This window comes from Panthera onca, chromosome C1, assembly GCF_046562875.1.
Source record: "Panthera onca isolate mPanOnc1 chromosome C1, mPanOnc1 haplotype 2, whole genome shotgun sequence".
NCBI lineage: Eukaryota > Metazoa > Chordata > Mammalia > Carnivora > Felidae > Panthera > Panthera onca.
The window spans coordinates 201,790,206-201,818,056 of record NC_138346.1 but is presented as its reverse complement, the minus strand read 5'-3'; the positions used below and the strand labels follow the sequence as shown (position 1 = coordinate 201,818,056).

At 54.8% G+C, this 27,851-nt stretch overlaps 1 protein-coding gene across 1 annotated transcript; it reads right to left on the bottom strand.

The window, feature by feature from the left end:
- Positions 1–197: 197 nt before the first annotated feature.
- CRYBG2 (crystallin beta-gamma domain containing 2) lies at positions 198–27,728 on the bottom strand. Its single transcript, XM_078452168.2, has 22 exons — positions 27,448–27,728; positions 25,303–25,372; positions 23,021–23,742; positions 15,037–17,659; positions 14,555–14,602; positions 14,357–14,469; positions 14,062–14,191; positions 12,074–12,213; positions 10,858–10,984; positions 10,580–10,615; positions 10,095–10,231; positions 9,812–9,938; positions 9,389–9,528; positions 9,165–9,291; positions 8,898–8,930; positions 8,695–8,807; positions 4,947–5,076; positions 3,476–3,615; positions 3,000–3,123; positions 1,956–2,114; positions 415–574; positions 198–311 (listed from the first exon to the last, which is right to left on the bottom strand). Exons 1-22 carry the CDS (start codon positions 27,561–27,563, stop codon positions 223–225), a joined length of 5,604 nt encoding a protein of 1,867 aa, XP_078308294.2. The 5' UTR covers positions 27,564–27,728; the 3' UTR covers positions 198–222.
- Positions 27,729–27,851: the final 123 nt, after the last annotated feature.

Sequence of the window (27,851 nt, the reverse complement as noted above, 5' to 3'; positions counted from 1 at the left end):
TACACCTGAGCCCTAGAACCTGAGCTGGGAGAAAAGTAGGGCGAGTACAGGGCAAAGAAGGCAGGTGAACAATTCCGCACCCCAGCCCCAAATATCGAGGTGCACAAAGATGAGGATACCTGGGAGCATATGAGAAAATAGCTTATGTTACAACAACGACAAAAAAACCTATAAAAACATTTCATCCCAGGGAAAGCCTCCAGGGCTGGGAGGTGGGGGTGGTCAGAGCACATGGACTGTCCAGATCTGGGACGCCCGGTCCTTGGCCACCTCCCACAGCACTGCGTGGTCCCGGTCATAGCCCCGGCCGCCTGTGGGAAGGGGTAAGAGATGGGGAAGGTGGTCAGAGATTGCTGAGGACTCCACTGCCCGCAGCCGCCTCAGGTGCCTGCTCCCGCACACGAGCCCCCTTACCCTTCACATCCAGGATCCGGCCTTCGAACATGTCGCTGCAGATGTGGCCCGATTCGCTGATGCTCCACGTCTGGCGGGGCAGGCGGCTCTCGGCCCACAGTACCACCTTGGAGCCCGTGCTGGGGGGCCCGATCACCTGCAGGCTCATGGTAGGGGCCACCTGAGGCCCCAGCAGGTGATCAGGCACTGTTCCTTCCCACTGGGTCTCCTCCAGCCCGACACCCTTGACACACCCAGCTTTGAATCCTGGCTCTCGTGGACTGTGACCCTGGGCCGATCTCTTAATTCTTCTGAGTTTTGTTTTCCTTGGGGATGGGAATCCCTGAGTGCTGGCTGTTGTGAGGGTTCGGTGTGAAAGACCATCAAAGGTCTGGAAAAATAGTAGCTCGTCCAGGAAGACTTTCACGGCTGACTCCCCAAGCACAGGATTTAACATCGGACAAGCTCTCACACACTAATTGACTGTGTGACTTTCGGCTTGTTACTTAACTTCTCTGTGCTCTAGTTTCCTCACCTATGAAATGGAGAGTAAGTAAAAGACGAAACCCCTTCGATGGCCTGCAAAGGTGCACACCGCCGTAACCTTCCCTCCCTCGCCTCGCTCCAGCCAGTGGGGGGACCTTCTAGTCCTGCTGCCAAGCATTTTCCCACCCGAGAGCCTTTCCACTTTTGCTCCCTCTGCCTGGAACACTCTTCCTTCGCACATCGACACAGATGGCTCCCTCAAATGCCACCCTCTGGGGGAGAGTCGGCTTTGTCACAGCTACCGGTACTCCCTAGTCTCTAGTTACTTTTTTCTCCTGCGCTTCGCATCACCTAAGGCACAGAGATGTTTGACTCATTTAAATTGTCTCTGTCTCTCCCCCCCCTACGATGTACGCTTCGGGAGGGCAGGAGTCATTTCCGTCTTCTCACTGCTGTATTCCCGGCCCCTAAAACAGGGCCTAGCACATGTAGGTGCTCGGGAGATGTTTGTGGAGTGAATCTATCATCATTATTATTATTGTTTAATGTTTATTTATTCTTGAGAGAGAGAGAGAGAGAGAGAGAGAGAGAGAGCGCACAAGTGGGGGAGGGGCAGAGAGAGAGGGAGACACAGAATCTGAAGCAGGCTCCAGGCTCTGAGCTGTCAGCACAGAGCCCGATGCGGGGCTCGAACTCACGAGCCGTGAGATCGTGACTTGAGGCGAAGTCGGAGGCTTAACCGACTGAGCTACCCAGGCACCTCATGAATCTGTCATTACTAATAGGACCCAAGTTCTCCCCAGGATATCAGAGCTGGCAGGTCCCTTAGAAGGGTCTGGTTCAACGCTCTCGTTTTACAGATGGGGAACCGAGGCCCAGAGAAGAGCCCGAACTGCCCAGGGAATCGGTGCCTGCATCCTCTACCTGCCCAGGGTCCTGTTATCTGTGTGTATCTCTCTGTCTCTCTGGCCCAAGGGCAGGTCCTGCTTCTGACGGGCAGGCTGGCATTTCCCCTGGAAATGGGCCTTCGACTGCCTGAGGCTCTGGGGTCCCTGTCCCCGGCCCTCAACTCGTACCTGGTTCTTGAGCAGCCCGTCCTCGTAGTACCAGATGAAGCTGCCTCCCTCTTGGGGCTCGGAGACCACCACACGGCCCGCCTTCATGTCCTCCACATGGTCCGGCATGGCCAGGAATCCCCTCAGTGCAGTATTCCAGAGGCGGAAATAAGCCCGGCGCTGGTGAGCAGGGGAGGTTGAGTGAGGGACCCCTGGGCAGGGATGCTCCCACCTGGGCCCCCGACACCCTCAACTCTGGACCCGCCAGGATCCCAAGCTCCCAAGCCCTCCTCCATGCCCTGAACCCTTCCTGGGCCCTGCTTCTAAGCCACCCTTTCTTTCACACCCACGCACCGGGGGGCACATCCGTGGTGCACACCCACGGCCACACGGCTCCGCGTCCACAAACACCCACAGCCATGTGCAGAGGGACGCAGTGGCAGCAACACCCAAGGTCCACACGGTTGCACAGAAGTTTGTGGCAGATACAAACACACGGATACACAGCCGTGCAAACACGCTTCCTAACTGATGTACAGGCCCCTCCCCCGGCCTACCCTACACCCCATGTTTGCTAAAAGGATGGATGTATGCAGGAATACAGACACACACACACACACACACACACACACACACACACCATGGCCATGCCTCCACCTCAATGCACATGCACATAAATGAGAAACAGGTCCAGACGTGCTCACAGACGGAGAAACTCAGGAGTGGATAGTGTCTCCCAGAGTGAGGCCTGCTTATTATTGCTGGTTGGTACGTGAGATGATTTTTCACCCTAAGTGGATGAACTTATTGCTAAAAATTCAATGGGACTGTGTTTATTATCATGTCAATTAAAGAAAAATCATACATACACATCAAACCCATGATTTTATGGTTATCAGCCCTTAGGATAAGGACGAAGTATAAAAAACAAGTGAGTTGGTTTAGAGAAAAGTGTTAAGTAGATAATGGTTCAAGAGGAATGACGACGTGGCAAAACTGTGACAAAAATGCACAAAGGCTGAGTTTGGGAAATATGGGAAACCCACAACCCGACACGCTACCCACCTGCTTGATGGGGTAGAGGGAACCCACCCTCTGCGTCCCGCTGTAAGTCAGCCAGTTGGTGATCTCACAGCTGCCCACCAGCCACTGGCGTCCCCGGAAGTCACTGTGCTCACACAGCACCCAGCTGGGTCCAGCAGGTGCCAGAGATGCAGAGAGGAAGACAGACAGACACACAGACAGAGGAGGAGGCACAGATGAGAGAACATTCTCCGTCTCCTTTTCTCTCATGCTGAGACTTCTCTACCTGGTGTTAGGGTCCCGAGGGAGGAGAGGGAGGCTGGGAAGTGGCAGTTTGCAGAGCAGAGGAGGGTCCTGGAGAACCTGGGCTGGGGTCCAAGACCCTCCTTAGCCTGAACCTTTCCCTCCCTCCTGGAGGGGGGTGGGGAGTGGAGGGGAGGTGGGAAGGGGCAAGAGGCCAGAGACCCAGCCCTCGCTCCCTAGCAGCCCCCGCCCTTATGCCCCCCCAACACACTCACACGCCCCCCCTGATCCGCACGGACAGCACGTGGTTGTTGAAGCCCTCGGCTTGCAGGCTGCGGACCTCCCTGTCCAGCTCGATCTCCTTCCCTTCAAAACACTCCAGTCCATACAGAAAAATGGAGGGCTCTGAAAAGTGCTGGGGCCAGGGGTATGGAGAAGGGGTGAGGCTGAGAGAGCCTCGGCGCCAGACTCAGCCCCCAATTCCAGATACTCCAATTCCCAGATTAGTATTTCAGGCCCTCTTCCCTCCTGAGGTCTGCCTCACAGGGTCCTGGGCTCCTGGACACCCCCAGTCCCCCAGATTCTCAGATGCAGCATATACCAGACTGGGCCCCCTACTGTCCCCTCAAACCTCCCCCTAGTGCCAGTCCATGGTACTTCTAAGAACAGTAATAATAACAATAATATGGGTAATTATAGCAGTTCTCACGTATTCGGGGCTTACCGCACACCAGATTCTGTGCTAAGTGTTTTACCTGACCTCGTTATAACTTCTCAACAACCTTATAAGGTAGGTGCTCTTATTATCCCTGCTTAACAGAGGGGAAACTGAGTCTGGAGAAGATTAAACCACTTGCTCAAATCCCTCGAGCTGGGCTTCAGAATCCGGTCTGTCTGCATTGAGAGCCCAGCACATAGTTGTAAAGCTCGGACTCAGCAGCTGGGCTGCCTCTGGGAGAACCTGGCTCTGCTTGTTACCAGCTGTGTGACCTGGGGCAAGTCGCATGACTTCTCTGTGCCTCAGTTTCACATGTGGAAAAGGGAGCGGATGGTAGTAACAAACCTCTTCGGGCTTTGGTGAGGACTAAACATCTTAGTGCATGGAAGCCTTTGAAACACTGCCCAGAGCCTGGTAGGGGCTCAGTGGTCAGCTGTCTGCTGTGCTCTAACAGCGGGCCCACCCGGTCCTATAGACTCTGACTCCTTAACACGGCCTGTGTCACTTCCCTCCGTCTCCTCCCTGGTGCATGACATCATCGTTTATTCTGGCTTACTGTAGCAGCAACCCCACTGCCTTGTCCCACCCTTCTGTCCTCCACCGCGCAGCAGAGACGGCTCTCTGTTCCACTCCTTCCTGCACAGAAGCCCCACCTCAGCAGTCTGGCTGCCGTCCCCTGCCCACCCCAGAGGCGCTAGTCCCTACTGTCCCCATACCACCTCTACATCTGGACACACCACTCTGCATTGTAATCGTTATGTCAGTGTGGTCATGGGTTCCTTGACATCAGGGCTGTATCTGGTTTGTGTCAGTGTCCCCAAGACCTGTCACAGTGGGTGCTCAATAAATCTCTAGTAAGTGTAACTGACTTTGAAGCCATGGGGTCAGGGGAAGCTGGGGTCATTCTGAGGAAGACTGGATTCAAGCCCCAGCAGCCGAGCCGACAGTGAGGACAGACTCGGCGCCCACACTCCCCCAGCAGCATCCCCTGCCTCAGTGGTTGCCCGGAACTGGACAAGGGTACTCACCAGGGGTACCTTCTGGAGAGAGCCCAGGACTCCGGAGGCTAGGCAGCCCATGGCCGTGAGAGTGGGAAACTCGCCCTCGGAGAGAATGTGCTGGTCACCTTCAAAGTTCTTCTCATCAAACAGGATCCAGCTAGGGAAGGGGAAGAGTAGGAGGGCATAAGTAGGTATTTGAGCCTGCCCTGTCCTGTGCTTGGCCTGCCCAGACCCTCTGAGATGCAGCAGAGTGGATGCAGACTTGATTGTGACCACCCCCCCGCCCCCCCTCGTCTATGGGAGGTCAAGGATGAACAGGCCCTGAGCAGCAGAGACTGAGGTCAAGACTTAAGAACTGACTGGATGAAATCCTACTGCCCCTATGGAGGGAAATTTGGCAACACCGAGCAGAACTCTATTCACAATTACTCGCAATCCCATTTCATGGAATCTCAAAACCTCCTTCAAAAACATGAAATGGCACACGCACAAGGCTTTTCATACGGCACTGTCTGCAAGGACAAAGAGTGGAAGCAGCCTGAGTGTCCATCAGTGGGGGATTGTTGAATCAACTAAGAGTGTTGAGTATAATAATACAGCAGTAAAAAGGAATGAGAAAGAGCTCTTAAGGGGATGTAAAGTGATCTCCAAACTGTTAGGGAAAAAAGGTGCAGAACAGCGTTTATAGTATGCTTCCCTTAAAAAAAAAAAATTGAGATAAAATTCGCATACCATAAAATTCACTCTGTATGATTCAGTGGTCCTCAGTATACTCACCAGGTTGTAGTATGCTTCTTTTTGTGTAAGAAAATGAGGGAGAAGGGCAACAAATATATTTGGTTTCTATAGTTAGATGCAAATTTATGTAAGAGAGTATATTTGCTTATATTTTCATAAAAAAAACCAATAGATGAATTAACTAAACACTAAAAATAAAAATAAAAAGATTACAGGGGCGCCTGGGTGGCTCAGTCGGTTAAGCGGCCGACTTCGGCTCGGGTCATGATCTCGCGGTCCGTGAGTTCGAGCCCCGCGTCGGGCTCTGTGCTGACAGCTCAGAGCCTGGAGCCTGTTTCAGATTCTGTGTCTCCCTCTCTCTGACCCTCCCCCGTTCATGCTCTGTCTCTCTCTGTCTCAAAAATAAATAAAAAAAAGTTAAAAAAAATTTTTTTTTTAAATAAATAAATAAAAAGATTACCTATGGGGAAGGACGGGGGGAAAGATCGCAGGGATAGAGATAGATCTTATTGACTGACTTGGCTTTGGAACTGTTCTGGACTGAATGTCTCTCCAAAATTCACATGTTGAAGCCCTAACCTCAAAAACGATGGCCTTTGGAAGGTTCACATGAGGTCAGGAGGGTGGCGCCCCATGATGGGAACAGTGTCCCTATAAGAGGAGGAAGTGCTGTCTCCACTAGGTGAGGACACAGGAAGAAGGCAGCTATCTACCAGCCAGGAAGCAAGCCCTCACAGGAGAGCCAAATGAACCTGCACCTTGACTTTGAACTTCCCAGCCTCCAGAACTGTGATAAAACAAATTCCTGTTGTTCAAACACACCCCCACCCCCAGTCTATGATATTTTGTTAGCCCAAGCTAAGACAGGGATATTGTAAATGCTTTGTGTAATGCAAAAACAATTAGGGGTGCCCGGGTGGCTCAGTCGGTTGAGCTTCTGACTCTTGGTTTCAGCTCAGGTGATGATCCCAGGGTCATGGGATCAAGCCCCATGTCGGCTCCACGCTGAGCATGGAGCCTGCTTAAAATACTCTCTCTCTCTCTCTCTCTCTCTCTCTCTCTCTCTCTCCCTGTGCCCCTCTCCCCCACTTGTGCATGCTCTCTCTCTAAAAATAAATAAATAAAAATGAAAAGTATTCTTAAAAATTTAAATAAATTAAATAAAACAAATGAATCTAACTGTATATCAGGTTGGTGGCATAACCACACACACAAAAGTATTATTTCAAATGTCTTAAAAATGATATTTTGAACTGTTCATACCAAAAGGGATTTTAGTGAATGTCCCGAGGACAAAAAGAACCACGGAGAAGCCTCAAACAGCATTCACTGCTTTATGCTGTTAGTAGTAATTTAGTATTATAGTTTTGAAACACCCAGCTTCCATCTAAATACCATTGGAATCAGAGTCCCTTGGTACATAACTGATTCCAAGTTTAGGGGAAAAATGTACAAAGTGATCCTAGAGCATCTTATTGTACCAGAAAAACAAGGAAATCACAAAAAACTATTGGAGTCATCTCAGAAGCAGGCAATTTGAAGGGGCTCCCATTTGCCAAAGATAGAATGATTAGAGCACATAAATGCACTAAGACATTTCAATTGCATATAAATCCATGCATTCGTAACAACACTTAAAAAACAATACTTCATTACTCAGCTCTCGAGGTTGCTAAGGCACCAGTTCAGAAATTATCCTGAAAATTGATCAAGAGAATTGATCCTTGGAAAAGGAGCAAACTGCCTTTTTTGTATAAACTATTTCAGGTAAGCAAATAGTTGAAAAGGAAAGTTCTCTTTTATGGAAGTATTCCAGATAACATCTATAGAAGGAATACCCAAAATCTTAAAACCATCATTTTGTAACCTCTAAAGAAATAGTGAGTCTAGGCAAATATCACCAGTGGATGCTAAAACCATTAGGTGAGAGATAAATTGCAGATCTTATAATGTAGGCATCTTGATATCATTAAAGGTGGGACAGCCAGACCTGTGCATGAGGTAATGTAGTAAGAAGGACAGGGTACCACCTACATAGATTTCTTGCCAAGAAAACATCCTGAATCTCATCAAGCCTTCAGATCTACCAGTTTACAGGAAATATGGGGCACAACGGAAAAAAAAAGACACCACAAGGAAGCAATGAGCCAAATACAGAAGATGGGAAACTTACAGGGCAAATTACTGGGTTTCTTTAAACAAACAAATGGTATAAAACAAAGGGAAGGAAGGGGAACTACTATAAATTAAAGACCAATTGACCAAAAGCAATGTGTGGACCTTGTTTGGATTCTGAGAAAAACAAACCAATTTCACAAAGGCATTTTTTGAGACAATGGGAGAAATTTGAACATAGACTGGGTACTAGGTAATATTAACAAGTTATTTATTTTAGAAGATGTGATAATAAACTGTGGCTATGCGGGTTGGGAGGGTTTCTTTCTTATTAGAGATATATATTGAAGTATTTACCTGTGAAACTTTATGTTTGGTTGGGGATTTTTTTTTTTTTTTTGGTCTATTTATTTGTTTTGAGAGAGAGAGAGAGCACAAGCAAGGAAAGGGCAGAGAGAGGGAGAGGATCCCAAGCAGGCTCGGAGCTGACAGCCCAGTGCCCAGAGCCCGATGAGGGGCTCGAACACACAAACTGTGAGATCATGACCTGACCTGAAACCAAGAGTTGGATGGTTAACCAACTGAGCCACCCAGGCGCCCCAAGGGTTGGGGATTTTAAATCCTCCACGAAAAAGAAAAGAAAAGAAGAGAAGAGAAAAGACAAGACAAGACAAGACAAGGCAGAGAGATACATGAAACTAGATTGGGGTTCTTTATATTATACCATCAAGTTTTAGGTTTTCCATTAAAACTTTATTTTACTTTGTGTTAAGATTGAATGCTTCGGGACAAAATAGCTAATCTCAAGGAAGCCCAAGGAAAGAAATCATTTGAAAGACCTTCCTGCAGCCCAGATCTCCAAGCTGAGTTAAGCACTTCTGGGCAGGTGCGCCCCACTTCCCACCTCCCCCCACGTCCTCACCTGCCGCCGTGGACACGGCAGGACTGGGGCTGGAAGGAGGCAGGCAGAGAGGTCTGGTCATCTTCGAAGGAGATGTGGTCGCCCAGGAAGTTGGGGCCGGAGAAAAACTGAATCTGGAGGTAGAGACAGAAAGAGATGAGAATGGAGGGCGATGCAGTGGGAGAGAATGGGGAAAAGGAGACAGACCCCCACAGGCTCCTTACCTTTGAGACAAAGTGCAGATTGTGCTCCCCGACCTGCAGGGAGGGCCCAAAGTTTCGAGACTCAAGGAGAGTGCCAGACTCTAGCCTCAGTTTCCCTACCCTTTCCACGGCACTCCCGCTTCTCAGGCAGGCATTAGCTCCGCCCCTTCCCAGAGGCCCCGCCCCACGCGCGCCGAGCCGGCTTCTTCCAGTCCCGCCCCCACCGCGGGGGCACCTCCCAGGCACTAAGCCCCTCCCCCACGGCCCCGCCCCACCGCCGGCACGCACCTGCAGGACTGGCTGCAGCGAGGCGAGGGCGCTGTTGCCCGCTCCCCAGTCATCGCAGTTGCGGTACACGCCCTTCTCCAGGATGTACTGCTCCCCGGAGAAGCCCACCTTCTCATAGGCCACCCACCTGCAGGAAGGACGGGGCGCGGGTCAGCAGGGCGAAGCCGGCTTCTCCGCTGGAGCCGCTCCAGACCCGCCTAGCTCCCGGAGCCAGGGTCACTCACACGCCGCTGAGCACGTGGATGGCCTGCGTGTGGGGGCCGTGTCGCGCCAGCTCCACGTCCGGCAATGCCTCGCTCACCTCCACGCCGTGCCCTTCGAAGTCCATGGCCTCAAACAGCACCACGGCCGGGTTCCCGAAGTCCTGGGCCCCAGGGATAGTCAGGTTTCTCCTGCCCACCCACGGAAACCCCAAGGAGTGCCCAGGGCCCGCGGACGCAGCCCACCAGGGGACTTTGGAATGAGGCGATCAGTGAGTGTGGCCCGGGGAAAGGCAGCAGGCCGGAGAGAAGCTAGACCTCAGGGAACACTTCCAGCTGCTCTGGAGAACAGGGAAAGAGAGCACAAACTCTTCGCTCAACAGATTGTACTGGGGGGAGTCCGCCTGTACCCACAGGCAGAGGGATGGCCCAGTTGCTCCTGCTTACCGTCCGGATGACCCTCAGGGAGGTCAGCACCTCGTCATAGCCTCCCCAGTGTGACCAATCAGGATATTCCCCTTCCTCCAGCAGATACTGGTGGCCCCGGAAGCCTGCTTTCTGGTAGCCCACCCAGCTGGGGAAAGGCAGAGGCAGACAGACAGGGTCAGGGAAGGACCTCGGGTGGGTAAGACAGCTGCCCCCACCCCTAGGCAGCCCGGGGCATTCCCCATCTCTGAGGGTAGAGGCCAGAAGGGAGGATGAAGTAGAAGGAAAGGTTCTGAGTCCTCACCAGCCCCCAAGAACTCGCAGGGACCCCACGGAGGCCAGATGGGGGCTCTGGCTGTCCTCTGGCTGCTGAAGGTTGTAGATGTCTCTGCTTACTTCCCAGCTCTGGCCCTGAAAGCCTGTGGCCTCATAAACCACAACCTGGCAGAAAGGGTGGTGGGAGGGTTGTGGGGAGGCATCTGGACCCAAATACACTCAGCCAGCCCAGATGGCTCTGCCCAGCGTCAGCCCAGAGCTAAGTCCTCCTACTCTCACTGAGCTCCATTCCCTTAGGTAACTCCTGCCTCTTCTCTGACCTCTGACCTGGTCCTTACACATCAGAAGCCATTTCCCAGTGAGCTCATAGGATTCCACCCTTCCAGACCCAGCTTCTCAGCTTCTGTTTCCCAGCACTCTCCTCTCCCGTCTTCCACTTCAGCCTATGAGAGCCATACAAATACACACAACCCACCCAAAGGTCCTCCTTGACCCTGCAGCCCAGACTCTTACCTTGGGCTCCCCTGGCTTCTCCACATTTGGGCAGCCCTGCAGAGGAGACAGAGCTGAGACACCAGCCCAGAGATAGAGGAAGACAGATGGGGCTGGTGACTCAGGAATTACTTGATCCTGAGACCCCCCTAAAAACGGCCAACCCCGTGACTTCCCTCTGCCCCATTCCTTGGGTTAATTCCCCCTGTCCTCAGCCCCCGTTCCCAGAAGCAGCTCCCAGGTCCTGCTTCTTCCCCCAGGCTCCAGGACAAGGTAACTTGGGACCACCTGCCCCTTACCAATCTCATGGGCTTTAAGGAGCCCACACTGGGGTCTGATGTACCCCAGGCCTCCGAGGTGGGGTATTCTCCAGGCTCCAGGATGTAGGGAGTGTCTTCAAAGAAGGGTTTAGGGTACAGCAGCCACCTGGTGGGGGGGAGGCAGAGAGGCGGCTGTATCCCAGATACCCAGGGACACAGACTGGTGGATGGGGGGAAGGCTTAGAGGGAAGAAGTTTTAGGAGAAGAAGCCCCCCAGCAAGGGGATGCTTGGGGATATTTCAGGCCTCCATAATCTTTTTTTTTTTTTTTTTTAAATGTTTATTTATTTTTGAAAGACAGAGACAGAGACAGAGACAGAGCACGGTGGGGGGGGGGGGGGGGGGGAGGGGCAGAGACAGACAGAAACACAGAATCTGAAGCAGGCTCCAGGCTCCAAGCTGTCAGCACAGAGCCCGAAGCAGGGCTCAAACTCATGGACCAAGAGATCATGGCCTGAGCCGAAGTCAGACGCTTAACCGACTGAGCCACCCAGGCACCCCAGGCCCCCATAATCTCTTGCAGTAACCACTCCATCAGTCCCCCTTCCTCTGGCCTGGCACTCTCTAATTTCATGCAGCAGCTGGAGAGTTCTCTCCTGCACACATACCCACTTAGGGACCCCAAGTAGTTCCCCGTTAGCCCACAATACAGCCCAGATGCACAGAGGCCCTTTGATCTGTCTCCCTGCCTTCTTCCTGGGCCTCATATCTCCCCACTTGCTGCCTTCTTGGGCCAGCCTGAACTTTCGAACTTTCGAGGCTTAGATCTCTCACCTCTGGGCCTTTGCGGGTGTTGTTCCCTCTGCTAGATATACTCTTCCCCATTCAATTAACAAATATTTAGGGGCATCAACCCTGTGCCGGCCTCTGCTTCAGGCATCAGGGATACAGCAGTGAACAAAATATACAAAAGCCCTTCGTGCCCTGCTCTCACTATGCTGAGATTCTTCTGGGGCCAATTCACCCCAGCTGAGGTGCTTCCTCCTCCAAGAAGGCTTCTCTGACTTCAGGTGCTCTTCTCTGGTTTGGTGCCTTTCTATGCTCCCCCATCCCAGAACTCTGCCACTGTCTTCTTACTCGACTGTTGCCTCCAGTAGACTAAGCACTTCTCGAGGGCAAGAGCTGTGTCCTATCACCTCTCTGTCCCCAGCACAATGAATGCCAAATGAAGGGATTCCAGAATAGCCCAGACTCACAGTCCTGCAGAGACAGTGGCAGATGCCACCCGCAGGGGCCTCTCCAGGCCCTGGGGGTCCTCCAAGGCATCCGTTAGCTTCACTTGCTCCCCCTTGAGGCTCTCTTCAGAGTACAAGATGATCTCTGGGGTAATGTAGTCCTGCAGAAGGAGAGAGGTGGAAAAGGAAGAGTAAAACAGAACCCCTCAGAGACTACCTCCCCACCAGTATCTGCTTCCCCAAGTCTGTCCAGCCCAGGCCCCAGGGAACTTCTGGGAAGCCTCTGTGGCCATCCCCGCAGAAGCCAGGAGGGTGACTGGGGTGTTCTCTGCAAGGTCGGCCACACAAGCCTGAGACCAAAGCCCTTTCTTTGGCGCTGGGCCTTTGGTACCGGTTACCAAAGTTCCCAGCAAGAGCCTGCCCATTGCCATGCCCCGGATAGCCTGATTTCCAGCCCGGTTGAGAGACAAACTGGATGGACAGCCACTTCCTGAGGCCTAACTTTGACTCTTCCTCTGTATACAATTCCCGCCCTTGTCCAGACTGGCTTCTACCCACATCTTATCCTAGGCAGCAGCGGATCCTATCTGCATTCTGGGTGTTTCTTCCCCACTAGGATCGTTTTCATTCCCTCACTCCTCATCAAATGCTTAGGAAGCATCTACTGAGGGCAGGGGACGATGCTAAGGGCGTGCCCTACCCCATCCCACTTGGCCCTCCCAACGGGAATTATGACTCCATTCACAGGCTAGGAAAGTGAGGCTCAGTGAAGTTGAGCGGCCTGCCCGAGGGCACAAAGCCTGTGCGTAGCAGGGCAAAGAACAGAGCAATGTAGTTTTTGTTCTCTGTTGCAACCAGCACCTCCCACGTGCCTGGAACACACTAGGCGCCCAATCAATGCTGAACGAATGACATGAAACTAGGTCCACCTGACTTCAAAGCCCTTGTTTTTTTTCTCCCGTACCTCGTTACCTCCTACATGAAGATGAATTTATTGTGAGAAGCTCACAATAAATTGTCCACAAACACTTGGGTGTTTCTGGAGAGGCTTTCAAAACTATTCCCCCTTCACATAGCTGGGCCACTGCCCTAGTTAAGACTCGTCGGCTCTCGTCCTCTCTTACCAGGAGGATTGCAACAGCTCTGTCTTAGGGTTATTTGTACTTTCATTAAAAAAAAAAAAAAAAAAAAATCTGATCGGCCTTGCTTTCAGAGCTATTGCTTTCTCTTCTGTGTCTCCCTGGTGGTCAAGGTGGTGTTACCCAGCTTAATTTTGGTAGTTTGTAAATTTGGGTTATGAAAACGGTATTGTTTTTTTCCCCACTTTACGGATATGGAACTAGAATATTGACTATGCCTTTTCAAACCACACACCTCTCCCTCAAAATTCAGAGGGGCCCCTCACCTGGAAATCACAGCCCTGCCTCATGTTCCCAGCTCCGGGATTTCTCCTCCCGGCAGCCAGAGGGATGTTTATAAATCCCTAATCTGCTTATATGGCTTTCCTGCTTCAAACCCAACCCTCATACGCTCATGTGCATGAGTCCTGCAGGGCAGAGGGCAGAGGGCAGGTCTCCTCCTCCAACCCACTGCCTGGCACGGTGCCTGGCACACAGCAAACTACTAAGCAGCATCAGTGAGCAAATGACTGAACAGACGTCTGTGGCACCCTAAGTCTGCATGTGGGCCTGAAATCCTGGGCCCTGGGTGGTGGGCCAGCACCCACAGACCCTTCCCCCCCACTTCTGTTGCTCTAACCGAACCCTTCTCCAACGCCAGCTCAGACTTCCCCAGGCTGCTTTCCAAAGCTGGGGCTTGGCCTCTGCCTGCCCCTCCCCAAGCCAGGCTGCGCACCCCAAAACCTCTTTCTTCCCCAGGTGGCTTGGAGGTCAAGAAGCTAGAGGCGACTACCTATAGACAACTCCAGGCACCTGCGGCTGTCCCCTTCCTCAGGAGCTGGGGCCTGGGGAAGGCAGGGCAACATCTGACCCCCGCTCCCAGCCACTCACCCGGACAACCCGCCTCAGGGAGCCAATGCCTTGCTTGCTCCATGCTGGCGACAGGGCTCCTAGTTCCAAATCTCCTTCCGGCAGGACCAGCTTCCGGCCCCGGAACTCTGGTTCTTCGTATAGCACCCAACTGTGGGCACAGAGACCCAGGGTCAGTGGTGGGGAGAGGACGTACCCACAAGGCAGGGTGGCTGAAAGGGGTTTCTGCCAGGTTGGCCTGGGCACATCTCACTGCCCCGGCATCCTCCAAGTCCACAAGCAGCCCCCCAGCCCCACCCTGGCAGTCTGCACTCACCAGCCTCGAACCACCCTCACGGAGGCCATGCTGGCCCAGCCGGAGGTGTCGGCAACGTCTTGCCAGACCTCCTTGCTGCTGCCTTGGCAGCCAGCCTCTGAGAAGAGGATCATCTGGAGAAGACACAGAGGAAATCCTCAGGCCCTGTCCCTAGGTCCTTGCTTCCGGCTGCCCCCCCACCCCACGTGCCCACCCTACCTTTCCAGGCCTGGTGTTCCGCTTGCCCTGGGTCTTCAATGCTGGGCTCTGGCATGGAGGTGATAAAAAGTCTTACGGAGTTGCCTCCTTACCGCCTCCCCACAACCTGCCATTCCGAGGATCCCACATATTCCCTGTTGGCCTCCACTCCCAAGGAGCTGGCCTGCAGAGGATGTCACCAACCTCCAGGGACCTTGTCACCCCATCCCAGCGGTGGGTGCCTCTTGCTCCCCTTCCCCAGCTTCCAAGAGATCAGGGCCACTAAGCCCTTTGGACTTCACAGTGCAAACCTTCTGCTGTGTGAACAGGGCAACTGAGGCCCAGAAAGATGTGGCTTGTGTAAGGTCACACTGAACTAGACATCAGACCCAATCCTCTGGCTTCTCGAGACTCTGTTCCCAGCACCATGGTCCTCATACCATCCAGACCCTGCCCCAGGAGAGGCCAGGCACCCTCCCTTGCTCACCCAAGGCCTCACTCACCCACTCCTCCAGGGGCTGGGCACATGCAGGTTTCTCTGGCAGTGGCCTTTCACTGCAGAGCAGAGGCAGCTGTCCTGGCACCTTCCTGAGCCCTGGTGCCACGTGGGGTGGCAGAGCAGACAGTTTTGTGCCCAGTGGTTCCAAGGTGGGGGCCTCCTGGGTGCCAGGCACCCGACCACCAAAGAGAAGGCTGCCTCCAAGACGGGAAATGGGCCTGCTCCCCGCCTGCCACTCGGGCCCCAGCTCTGGGTGGGGGCCCTTGGCATCTGCTACGTGCTTCTTCATCATCTCCAGAGGAGAACTAGAGGCCTGGGGGGACCTGGCAGGGCGAGAGGCCCAGGAGGAGCTGGGCCTGGAGCTCTCCTGCCTACGCTGGAGCTTCTCATCATCGCTTAAGTAAGGATTCTCTGGTTCTTCCTCCTCTTCTTCCTCCTCCTCCTCTTTCTCTTCTCGTGTGGGCACCTCTTGGGGGCCGGGTCCCAGCATGCATGGTCCAGGCTGGTCCTCCTCGATGGCGGGCAACGTGGCGTACATGGCCAGGTAGGAAGAGCGGGGGGCTCGTGGCAGCCGGTGAGTACGGAGAATCTCCGGGGGCTCCATGCTCCGCAGAGTATCCAGAAAAATCTCCAGGTCAGCAGCCAGGGCCACCTCCTCCTCCTTGGCTGTCTCTGGGAGCGTCTTGCCCTCAATGGCGTCAGGGACAAGCTGCGACTCTAGACTGGCCTCTGCCCCCATCCGTACTGGGGCAGGAAGGCCTCCCGGGCTGGGGGACAACTTGCCCACGGAGGAGGGGGCAGGGAGAACAGCAGTGTCCTGGACAATCACTTTCTGGGTGGAAAACGGAGCAGCAGAAGCACCAGGACCCTGGATAGCCTCCTTTTGGGTGGGAGATGAGATGGGGCTCACTGCAGAGCCGCCAACAACCTCACCCTGCTGGGGGGATAGGAGAGTAGAAGCAGTCAGGCCTCGAACAGCCTCATCCTTGATGAGAGGAGCAAGGCCGCCTTCTATACTCTGGACAGCCTCTTTTTGGGAGCTAGGGCTGCCTTCTGGGGCCTGGACAGCCTTGGCTGGCTTGGGGGATGAGGTGTCAGGAGCACTGCGACCCTGCACAACCTCTTTCTGGGCGGGGGGTGGGTCAGCCAGAACACCAGGGCCCTGTGCTCTCTCTTTCTGGGTAAAGGAGAAAATAGTGACGTCTTCAGAGTCCTGAACAAACTTATTCCTTGGGGGGGACGAAGCAGAAAGCCCTCCTGAGCTGGGGACAGCCTTCCTCCTTGTGGAAGGTGGAGCAAGAGGCTGTCCAGGGACTGTAACAACAACCTCGGTCTTCACCGCGGGCGGGATGGTGACAGCAGAGGGATCTGTGAGTCCTTCCCTCTTTACAGAGGGCAGCGCCTGGGGTCCCCTGGGCTTGCCACTGAGCTGGGTCCTGGGGTGAGCAGGCACCACAGGCTGCTCTGGAGGATGGACTGGGCCCAGGGAGGGGGGATGGGCCTGGTGTCTGGGAGAGGAAGGTAATGGTGCCCGGTCCTGAGAAGTCTGGAGAGGGAGCTGGGTGGAGCGGGGGGCTCCCTGCACCCTTGGGACCTCAGAGGCTCTGGCCTCTGGGGCTCTGCTCTGGTCTGGGTCTGGGTGAGCTGCAGGGACGTCCAGGTTCTGAGGTGGGTGTACATCCTCTGGGACGCGTGCAGGGGCCAGAGCAGATCTGTCCTTTGGCTCTGCCATCCCCGTGTCAGGCAGCTGCCCCAAGGCTGCCCCCACCGTGCTGCCCAGACCCGGACTCCTTGGCACCACAGCCGTGGGCCTGGGAAGCCGGCTGGCAGGTAGGCTACGCTCGCCAGGCACAAGGCTACTAATCAGCTCCCGGGCTTGACTGCGGCTAGGTGAGCCCTCAGCTTGCGGGCTCACCACCACCGCCCGTGCGGCGCGAGCAACATTGCGGCCCCGTGGCAGGGCCTCGCCCGAGAGCACTGGCCCCACAGTCACAGAGCTGTTCACCCGTCGCTCCACATGCCCTCCCACCACCACGGTGGTCTGCACAGTGCGTGTCACCCGCCGTTCCTCGAGGCTCCGGGGGCTCCCACTGATGAGACTTACACCCGGGTGGGGGCTTGGCTCGCGGGGCCCAGGCAGGGGCACCAAAATCTCAGTCCTGGCCACGGCTCCCCGGCTTGCTGGCTCAGTCCTGGGCTCCTGGGGACTGCCATCGCCCTGGCCTACGGCCTCCTTCAGCCTTCCCACTGGCCTTTTCTCCTTGGGGGCTAGTATGTACTTCTTGGAAAAGATGGGCCCATGGCTCTGGAAGCTCCTGGAGTCAGCCTCATCCCGGGGTCCCTGGCAATTTTTCGTTGTTTCTTCCCGTGCTGCAAAACCATTGACTTCCTCTCGGCCGTGGCTGTACTCAAGCGTCTCCTCCGGGGGGGCTTCTAGCCGGGCCCCCGACACCAGGGACACCTTGTGAAAACGGTGTCTCATCTCTTCCTGGGCAGGGGGCCGCCGCCACATCAGCGTGGCACTCACCACTGGAGCCTCAGCCTGAGCTGGGGGCCCACCTGCCTCCTCCATGTTGGGCCCCAGCAACCTGTCCTGAGGCGTCCTTGGCTCACTGTAGTCCAGCTGCCTGCAGATGGTGCCAGGAAGAAGAGAGACAGAGTCAGGGGGTGGTGAGAGTGATTCTCGGCAGGACAGAGGCACCACCCCTGCCAAGCCCGGGCTCAGTAACCCCAGGCAAGTCATTTGACTTTTTGGGTCTTTGTTTCTTCATCTGTAAAATGGGCGTGATACTCCCAGCTCTCCCACTATCTCCCCACTTTCAGATGGTCCCCAATGTCAGGGGTTCTTCAAGGGGTGAACTTGAGGCCTGAGCCTAAAGGAGAGAGAAGGGAGACAGCAAAAAAGCATATGGGGCAGACTCACTGGTCTATGGAAGGGGCTGTGACTCTGCCCAAGGAGCCCTGGGTCTAGTCCTCCAAGGAGCCAAAAACTAGAAAACCAGGCAACTGTTTTGATCCTGTTCCTGACCATTATAAGGGAAGGGAAGGAAAGGTGGGCTGTGACCTCAGGCAAAGCTGAGCTTCCCCTGACCCTATTGCTTACTAGCTGGGTGATCTTGGGCCGGCCGCTTCTCCCCTTTGAGCTTCAGGGTCCCCAGCCACAAAACTGGAACGGTAAGGATATGTTTCATAGTTATTGTCCGGCTCCAGAAGAGAAAAAGAATGAAAAGTCGCTTAAAAATGAAACCGCTGGGGCACCTGGGTGGCTCAGTCAGCTGAGCGTCTGACTTCAGCTCAGGTCACGATCTCGTGGCTTGTGAGTTCTAGCCCTGCATCGGGCTCTGCACTGACAGTGCGGAGCCTGCTTTGGATCCTCTGTCTTCCTCTCTCTCTCTGCCCCTCCCCAGCTCACACTCTCTCTTTCTCTCTCAAAAATAAGTAAACATTAAAAAATAAAAAGGAAACCACTGGCGCACAGATTTCCCACGGTCGCCTCGGAGAACCGTGACCAAATGTTAGCAGGCGTGCACACGTGTGTACCGGCAAGAGCATGTTGGTGACAGCTGTCCGAGCCTAAGTGCACATCTGAGTGCATCTGTGGGCCTGAACGAAGCCCAGCAGGACACAGCACTTTGGATTTGAATGTATTTTCCCTCAATTTTCTCCTCTGGGATTATTTGTGCAGATGAAGAAACTGAGGGTCAGAGAAGAGGAGCAGCGGGCCCAGGGTGACGGAGATGCTGAGTCGCCAGGCTGCGGTTAGAAATCACGTCTGAGGGGCGCCTGGGTGGCTCAGTCGGTTGAGCGGCCGACTTCGGCTCAGGTCATGATTTCGCGGTCCGTGAGTTCGAGCCCCGCGTCGGGCTCTGTGGTGACAGCTCAGAGCCTGGAGCCTGCTTCGGATTCTGTCTCCCTCTCTCTCTGCTATCTCCTCCCATCTCCTCTCCTGCTCTGTCTCTCTCTGTCTCAAAAATAAATAAACATTAAAAGAATAGTAATAGTGATAATAACAGCCATGTGTTGAGGGCTTACTCTGGGCCAGGCTTGCTAGCTGCTTTATGTTCATTGTCCTACTGAATCTTCAAAAGAATCTCACGCATTCGATGCCTCAAAGAATAACTTATAAACAAACATTCCCATTTTGCAGAAGAGGACAAAAAAAGGCTCGGGGAGGTTAAGAAACTCGCCCAGACTCTGCGCTGTCAGCGCAGAACCCGCTTGAGATTCTCCCTCTCTCTCTGCCCCTCCCCTGCTTGCACTCTCTCTGTCTTTCTCAAAAAGAAAAAAGAAAAGAAAAGAAACTTGCCCAGAACCACACAGCGGTAGAGGCAAGACTGAACCCCAACTCTATATGCTTAGCCACCAAACCAAACTCCTTAATGTAATTATCTGGTGAACGGAGACCCTGGTTTGGAGGTTTACTTTTTTTTTGTTTTATTAAATTTTTTAAACATTTATTCATTTTTGAGAGAGAGAGAGAGAGACAGAGAGAGAGACAGAGAGATAGCATGAATGGGAAAGGGGCAGAGAGAGAGGGAGACACAGAATCCGAAGCAGGCTCCAGGTCCTGAGCTGTCAGCACAGAGCCCGTGGGCTCGAATTCACGGACCGCGAGATCATGACCTGAGCCGAAGAAGTTCAACGCTCAACGCTCAACCGACTGAGCCACCCAGGCGCCCCTGGAGGTTTACTTTTAAAGGGAACCACAGTAGTCCTGGAGGGACCACCCAGCCCCCACCCCAACTTCCAAGCTGCACTGACCAAGACAGGCTTATTGTCAGATCTCAAGGACCCAAGAGGTCAGGCCTTTCATCCTTAGCCTCAGGGCCAGCCTGTCTTTAAGGCCACTCCTCCTATCCATGAGGCAGCCCCTGGGGGCCATTATAAGAGAAGCTAAGGCCAGAAATGCACCTATGCCCCCAACTTCCCTCCCCCATTTCTATCTTCTTCCCTCCTGAGAGCCTGGTGGAACCCAGAACTTTGATCCTGCTCTGTGGCCCTCACAGTGACTCAGGTTTTATGAGGAGCAGAGATGAAAGGGGTTGAGGCCCAGGGAAGCCTGCTTGACTCCAGAACCATGGAAGCTACGAGTGGCCCTGGAACAGCCTTGTGAATGGGAAAGGTAGGGGGCTGACATGAATCCCCAATCCTTTCCTCAGACCAGAATTCCTGAGAGCAGGACACAACCAGACGCCTGAGGCCCTAGATCACAGCCCTTGGCTGAGGCCCTGGCCTCCTCCTGTCCTCACTAAGGGGTCCCTTTTCTTCCATCAGAACCCTGTCTGCTTGCTGGGACTCCTGACAAGGAGCTCACCTTTTCGCTGAGCCCCGCACTGAGTCTCCTCTTAATTTCTGAGAAAATAGTAAGTATGATTTCAGTGAGATTCCCTACCCCCGAGGGCATTGATAGTAAGTGGCAGAGCCTGGGTTTTAAGTCATTGATCGATTGATTGATTCATTCATTCATTCATTCATCCAATGCTAACAGTTTTAGGTGATGTGCTAGGCCCTGCTTTGGTGTACCCAAAAGAGGTATCCTAGGAGTCCAGGGATCAAAGAACTCCATTTAAAAACAGGAACCACATTTGGAAGGCCCCATTGGTTTTGGCAAAGCAACAGAAGAAGAGCTTCAAAGGAAGCCACTGGTCATCAGATCAGACACTGTAAATGACCTGCCAGCAAGTAGGATTCCACGCCTTTCTCAAGCCAGCCCAGCCCGTGAGCAACACCCCTGCCAGTCACTCATTCCATAAACATGTGCTCATCGCCTTCTGCCTGCACATTTCTAGGATACAGAGGTCACCATTTGACAGTTGACCTGTCCCATCCCTGGACAGTCATGACTGCTAAAATGTTCTTCAAACTCTGCTGGAAATCTGCCTGCCCATAGCTGCCCCCTTTCATCCTTGCTGTGAAGACACCCCCCGATGACCCAGGATGCCCTTTCTAGGCTAGCAGAAGTCCTCATTCCCACAGCCATCTCTTTTTCAGGGGCCCAGACCAACATGGACCTGTTGGCACGGTGACTGTGACCTCCAAGCGAGGTGTGTGGGGCAGGAAAAGGGAGAGGCTGAGGAGGGGGTGGGGGGAGTGTGGGAAAGAGCCTCATCTAACCCAACAAGTCCTGGATTCTCCCCGCTTACCTGTGAGTCACCCCCAAACTAGGCCAAACCAGTCCACAGGCCCACAGGCCCACAAACACACGCTGCGTCACACAGGCACACACTGACACACAGTCACTAGCACGGACCCACCGAGTCACACAGGCACAAAGACAGACCGGGACGCTTACACGGACCCACACGGTCAGACACAGAGTCAGAGTTACAGACACTCAGAGACACAGCGGACATGCAGGTCACACACGCACGGAAACACACAGACACAATGACACACGTGCCTGTTCACAAGACACACAGGCCACTCACAGCCGTCCCCCTCCTCCTCCTCGTGAAATTTGCCTGCACTTGAACACAGACACACACATGGACGCACACGTATCTTACACATTCCCACTTACAGCCCCAACTGTGTCGCGCCTCCCCCCTGCCCCAATATCTGCCAATCCTGGCCCAGATATGCTTCCCCAGAAAGGGGACATAGAAGGAGGCTATCCCTGGAGGTCTGCTTCCTGCTTCTGCACCTGAGCCTTAGCCTCTGGTCAGAGTCTGTCATTAGCTACCTAGTCCCCAAATAGCCAGGAAGTGGCAGATAGAGCCCAGGTCCCCTCAGCTGAACCTACTGCTTCTTCCTTCTCCTCTCCGAGGCCTGCCTCCGCTGCCTACCTTCCCTCTCTCTGCAGCCCTTCTCTCCCAGCTGGGGCACTGGAGCAGGTCTCTGAGCAAGCCTGGGTCCACCTCTCCCTCTTCCTTGCCACAGGACGAGGTACCCCAACTCCTGCCCAGGGGCCTGGGCATTCCTGCTGCTGCCAAATCCACCTCCGCGAGGTCCCTGTAAACCCTCTACGGCAACCTCATTCGACCCTCTGCTGTCTGCACAGGACCAGCGAAGCCTCCGGGAGAGGCAGGATAAAGCAGTGGTTAGAGCACAGGCATCCGGGTTCAAATTCTGACCCCTTTGCTTTCTAGTTGACTTTGGGCAAGTGATGTAACCTCTCTGAGCCTTAGTGTCCCTATTGTAATGGGGGCGGTGAGCAACTTTAGTCCTACTTCATGGGGCTATTTGAGGACTGAAACGAATTATGCTTAGAAAACAAGCCACAAATAATAGCCACCACCATCATCACTAGGAACTTTTCAGAGCCCGGTTTGAGGCCTGGCGGCCCTAGAGATGTCACCCCCTCCTCAGTGAGTTTTAGGGGACCCACCCTTCTAGCTCTGGGCCTACCAGGCAGATTTAGGAGAGTCATTTCAATACAAATAAAAACCAAGGCTTGGGAGCCTTGCGCTGTTCCTGTGGTAGCCACCCCAGAGCCAGGTAGGGTAATTATGCTGCGACCGAGGCGTTAGTAACAAGCATCCCTGCTATTTGGACAGCCCGACTCCTGGAGTTCAAAGCATGTCCTGTGTCCACCTCCTCCTTCCTCACTACCTCCTTCCAGCTACCAAATCTACTCAACAACTCAAGACCCAGAGAGGTTAAGCAGCTTGCCCCCGGACACCCAGCGCTTAGGCTGGGTGCCCATTCGCGGGCTCGGTCTGAGGTCTCCTAAACAGCACCAGGGAGTGAGTGGTGGGTGTTGCTGAGGAGGTGACCCTCCCCCATCCCTTCTATGACAGGCTATCCCCCTCCGCAGGTGGACAGAGGAGGAGAGCGGCAGTCCTTCCTGGAGGCAGCCTGTGGGTGAGGGGAGGGAGAGGAGGGCAGAGCTGGGGTCGGGAGGAGATGGTGGAGTCAGCTCATGCTCAGGGTACTGAATGAATGAGCCTTGAATTGGAAAAGCCCAGAGATCAGAGACCCGAGAGCGGGGCAGCCAGGCCGGTTTCCCCTCCTGTTGTCGCCCCGTGTGGGGACTGACCTGTACTCACCGTCTGTGTGGGGATCTAGGTGTCCAGTGGGCCCGGAGCTCCTGCTGCTGGGCTGTGATCTGATGCGGTGGGGCTCTTGGCCGGGGTTCCTGGGGCAGGTCTGTCAGGCACCCCGTGATGGGGCGGGGCCCCTGGGGAGGCTCCCGCCAGCCCCTGGATTCCTCAGGGCCGCAGGGGTGGAGAGCTGGTTGGGCCGGTTTAGGCTCCTCATGCTCCTCCCCAGGTGCCTGCCCATGGCCCTGTAGGGTGATAGTGATGTGGTAGCGGGTCCTCCTGGCAGAGGGACTCCGGTGCAGGGTCTGGGCTGGATGTGGCAGCGTCGGCCCTGCTGGCACAGGCTCGCCCTTTGCCCCCTGGGCCGTGGGGAAGGATGCTGGGTGGGGCAACAGGTCTTCCAGGCTGCCGTGTGGCTCAGGCCTCAGAGGAACGTCTGGAGCAGTGTAGGGGGGTTGCAGGCAAGCGCAGCCTGAGGTTCCTTGTTCCAAACACCCAGGAGCAGCAGCGGGCACGAGGGCCAAGTCTCGAGCAGTCTCTGCTGCCAGCGCCAGGCTCTCCGGTCCCACGGAGGCACAGTTGGCCAGGTCAGAAGCACTGCCCACAGCTGGCCTCTGTAGGCGCCCCAGGGGTTGAGTGGGTCCCCCTGAGCTGTGTCGTCTCTTCCAAAGCCAGGAACCACAGCTCCCTGCCCGAAGGTCCCATTCTGAGCAGCTCTGGGATTGGGCCTGGGGGAAAGCAGAGACAGGGGTCCGGCAACAGCACTTTCTCCTGTCCCCCCAAGCGCCTCTGAACACCCTTGACTGCCCTCCTTGGCACAGGAGAAGCTGAGCAGGGGTGCCGTAAGGCCCGTGAGAACTAGACAAAAGGGCAGAGCTCTGGGAAGGCCCACGGCATTTAACTCACCCCCTCCCATTCTACATATGAGGAAAGTGAGGCCCAGAGAGGACACTGACTTGACTAAAGTCACTCAGTGAGCACCCAACTCTCAGGCCGACTGCTGCCCTCCCAGGCATCCACAGGCCTCTGGCCCTGTGGCACCAGCTGCTCTGGGGATTAGGGGCTTCATGGGCATGCGTGCTACAAGTGCCTGTGGCCTCTGCCTGCTTCGGGCTTCCAGACAGCTCGCAGCCCCCTCCCCAGTACCCTCACAGCCTGAGATTTCCAAACACACTGGGCGCAGAGGTGCACCTGGGCCGTGGGGAAGCCAGGGAAGGTGGTTCCCCCGAAAGTGGGGCAAACCTAACCTCCATCTGCTGTCTTCCTCTGGGGCCCAGCTGGGCCGTGGGAATGAGAAGACGGGGCCAGGGATCCCAGATCCATATGGACACTGCTCCCCAAACCACCAATTTTCAGGGACAGGCTTGTGTCCTTGGCAACAGAGGAGCCACGTCTGGGGTCAAAATTCCTCCTAGCAGCGGCCCTTGATCCCAAATATCTCAATTTACTCATCTATGAAATAGATTCAGTCTCTCTTTCCTCAGGGGCTAAATACCTCAAGAGGGTACAGTGGTTAATGTAGGGGCCTGCAGCGAGGCAACCCGGGCTCAGATCCCAGCTCTGGTACTTCCTGGCACACTCTCAGTGTCCCCGTGTGTAAAATGGGTGTGATAATAACAGTACCTGCTTCCTGGGAGTGCTGTGAAGACTGTAGGAGATAAGCCGTGCAGGGTAACCAGCACATAATGAGTACTCAATTAAATGCTAGTTATTACTAATGGCATTCAGGACCACAGACACATGGCTGCTTGAGCCACCTCCAGAGAAGGCTATTTGCTTCTCTAAAGGAAGGACACCCCGTCACTGTTCAAGCCATGGCTCGGGTCCCCACTGAAGATGGGGATACTGTGGCCAGAGGGTTAAACCACTGGCCCAGCTTTACCCGTGGGGAGCCATGCCAGGAAGGCTGGGGCCAAAGATGAGACAAGGTCAAGCTAGAGGAGGGAGGGTGGAGGAGGGGGTCCTGGGAATAGGCACTGGCCCTCAGCGCCTCCCCCAAGGGCCTGAGCATTACTAAGCTTATGCTTCCAGAACACCTAGTGCCTCATGCTGGATGTTTTACATGTTTACTTTCTTTCTCACAACACCTCTGAGCTGCATTATTGTCCCCATTTTGCAGATAGGGAAACTGAAGTTCAGAGGTGGGGGAGGGGGGGCATCTACTCAGGGTCACACAGTGAATCAGTGGCAGAGGGAGGATGAGAGAACTCCGGGTTCTCAGGGCCTGCCCAGCTCCTCCCCAAGCTTCTGGCCCTCCTCCTCTCCCACCCCTTCGGATTCTTTCTTACCTTGAGGCTGACACTGTTGGTGCTGCCCAGGCCCTGGGCCAGGTCAGGGCAGCTCTGGCCACCCCAGGGCCTAGGAAGGAAGCAAAGGGAAGGGAGTGAAGTAGCTTCCTCCTCTCCCACCCCTAGACTGGACCTTCGGGTCCTTCCCCACTTCTCTCAGGGCACACAGGCAGGCTGAGCTCCTGAAACCTTGTGAGTGGGGCAAGGTCTATGCAGCAGCCTCCTCTCTGCTCCCTCCCCCAGCTGGGTACTCCCAAAGAGAGAGAAAGAGACAAGGATAAGCTTGAGGCAAAAATGAGGACTAGGTCTGTAGCAGGGTCAGAATATAGAAGCAGGACAGCACCTCAATAATTCAAAAGCTTGCCATTTGTGGAGGCCCTCCCCATGCCATGCCGGGCTTAGCCTTAGGTACGGTGCTCATATGATCTTCTTCGAGCCTCACAATAATCCTAGAAGGTGGATATTGTGTCCATAGTTTTTCAGTAAGGAAACTGAAGTCCAGAAAGGTGAAGTGACTTGCCTGGAGTCACACAGCTAGTGACCCTTGGAGTTAAGACACTAGGACCGTCCCACTCCAAAAGCTGGTTAGACATCACAGCACTAATGGGGGCAAGATGGGGAAGTGCCTTGACTGCCTCCTCCATGCACCTTGCGCCCAACTCCAGGCAATCAGCAGGGATCAGAGGCCTGTGCCTTGGTGCCGGAGTCCTATTCCCATGTCTGGTGAGAACCAACTCCAAGTGCATGCATGGGATGTATCATCACGCTGGCCCACGAGCATGTGCAGTCCCTCCCCTGTCCTCCCAACCCCTGACTCACCTGCATGCCAACCCTGCCTCCTCTCAAGTGGGGAAAGGGAGGGGCAGTGCCACCTGGGCCTATAGGGCAGGTTCCTGCCATACAGGGTAATGGGAGAGGGTGTGTCTTCCAAGTGGGGGCGGGCAGGGCAGTGTCAGGGCGTGGGTACTCCCCCCCCCCCCCCCCGGGGCATCCAGGCTTCCAGGCTTTCAGGGTGGCTAGGCCCTCCCCTCCCCTCTCTCTTTGGTGTGGAAGAACAGTACAACCCCTCCTCTCACTCTGCCCCCATCACGCTCCCACCCCTCCCAGAGGGGCCAAAGACAGCTCTGTCATGATAAGATCAGAACAAATTGCTGCATAACTCCGTAGATACACAATACCCCGTGCCTGAGAGCACATTCCTAGCTCTTTTCCGATTCCACTCTGAGCTGCTGGGATCCTCTTCACTGTCCTCCCTCCCAGCCATTCAGCTTTGCCGTCCAGAGCCTTTTCCCTTTCACTTAGACATTAGCCACCAGTGAATGGGCTCCGAGAGGAAGCAATTTGTTCAAGGTGACAAGCCCAGTGGCGCCTAGGGTTAGGATGAGGCTCTGGCCCCCTGGCTTTGCAGTCCTGAAATCTCTCTAGCACATCCAGGGCTGTCAGGATGCAGGCTCTGGAGTCAGGCCGCTTAAGCCTGTAACCAGGCTCGGCCACTTCCCAGCTGTGTGACTGGGCAGGTGACTTCACCTCTCTGAACCTCCATTTCTATATCTGAATCACATGAAATACCTGCCTCGTAAGAGCTGCTGTGAGGATTAAACGAGATAATCCAGGTAGGGCATGAAAGGCAAATAAAGTTTATTGTTGTTCCAGTCTGGGACGACAGGGGAAATCCTTTCTGTGGCACATAAGGGCAAATGCAGTGCAGTTGGGAGGCAATTCAGGTACCTGTCCTGCTCATGACAAAGGGAACGAAGACCAGAGGTAAACTGGCCTGTGATGTGAGAATCAAAGTCCACAGGGGCGGGGGGGGGGGGGGGGGGGGGGGGGGGCTACCGCATTTGCCTTTAAACTGTTTCAGGAGAGGAAATCACTGTCTGCAGGCCGCCTATCGCGTTTACGGAATTGCAAAAGTTGTTTGAAAGTTTTAAAAGAGCACAGATACTTTTATAAAGATCGTTTTCACATTCACGTATCCAAAATCTTAGTACACTGACACGTATATTTTTATGCTCCGAGACACTCATACATGCTTATTTGAACATCCACTACGCGCTCACTCACACACGCGCGCACACACACACACGCACACACACATCCCTAGGGCCCAGGGGAGCCCCTGCGGCCCTCCTCCATCCCCCTCACCTATCCCGAGCTCTGGCCTCCTCCGGGGTCCTCTTCCCCCTGCGCTTCCTCCCGAGCCCTAGCCCTGCCAAGCGGCGGGCCAGGCGTGCCCCCAGACCCCCGTGCCGCTCGGCCATGGCAAGGGCAAAGCCCCGGGCTTCGGGACACCAGACCGCTGCGGAGCCACGGGGGCCACCCGGATCCGCTTATTTGCAGGGAAACGCCTTCTCCGGCCCGCCCCCCGGAGCAAACAGCGGCCCCGCCCGCACTCGGGGCGGGCGGGGGACTGACCCAGATGCTACCCTTGGTGCAGGGCACGGGGTGCGCTTCGCAGGGGCCGCCCCCAACCCGGGCCGCTCCGCCAGAGCCTCGCCCACCCCCGCCCAGGCCATGCTCTCAGTCAGGTCCGCGCTACTTCTTCAGGC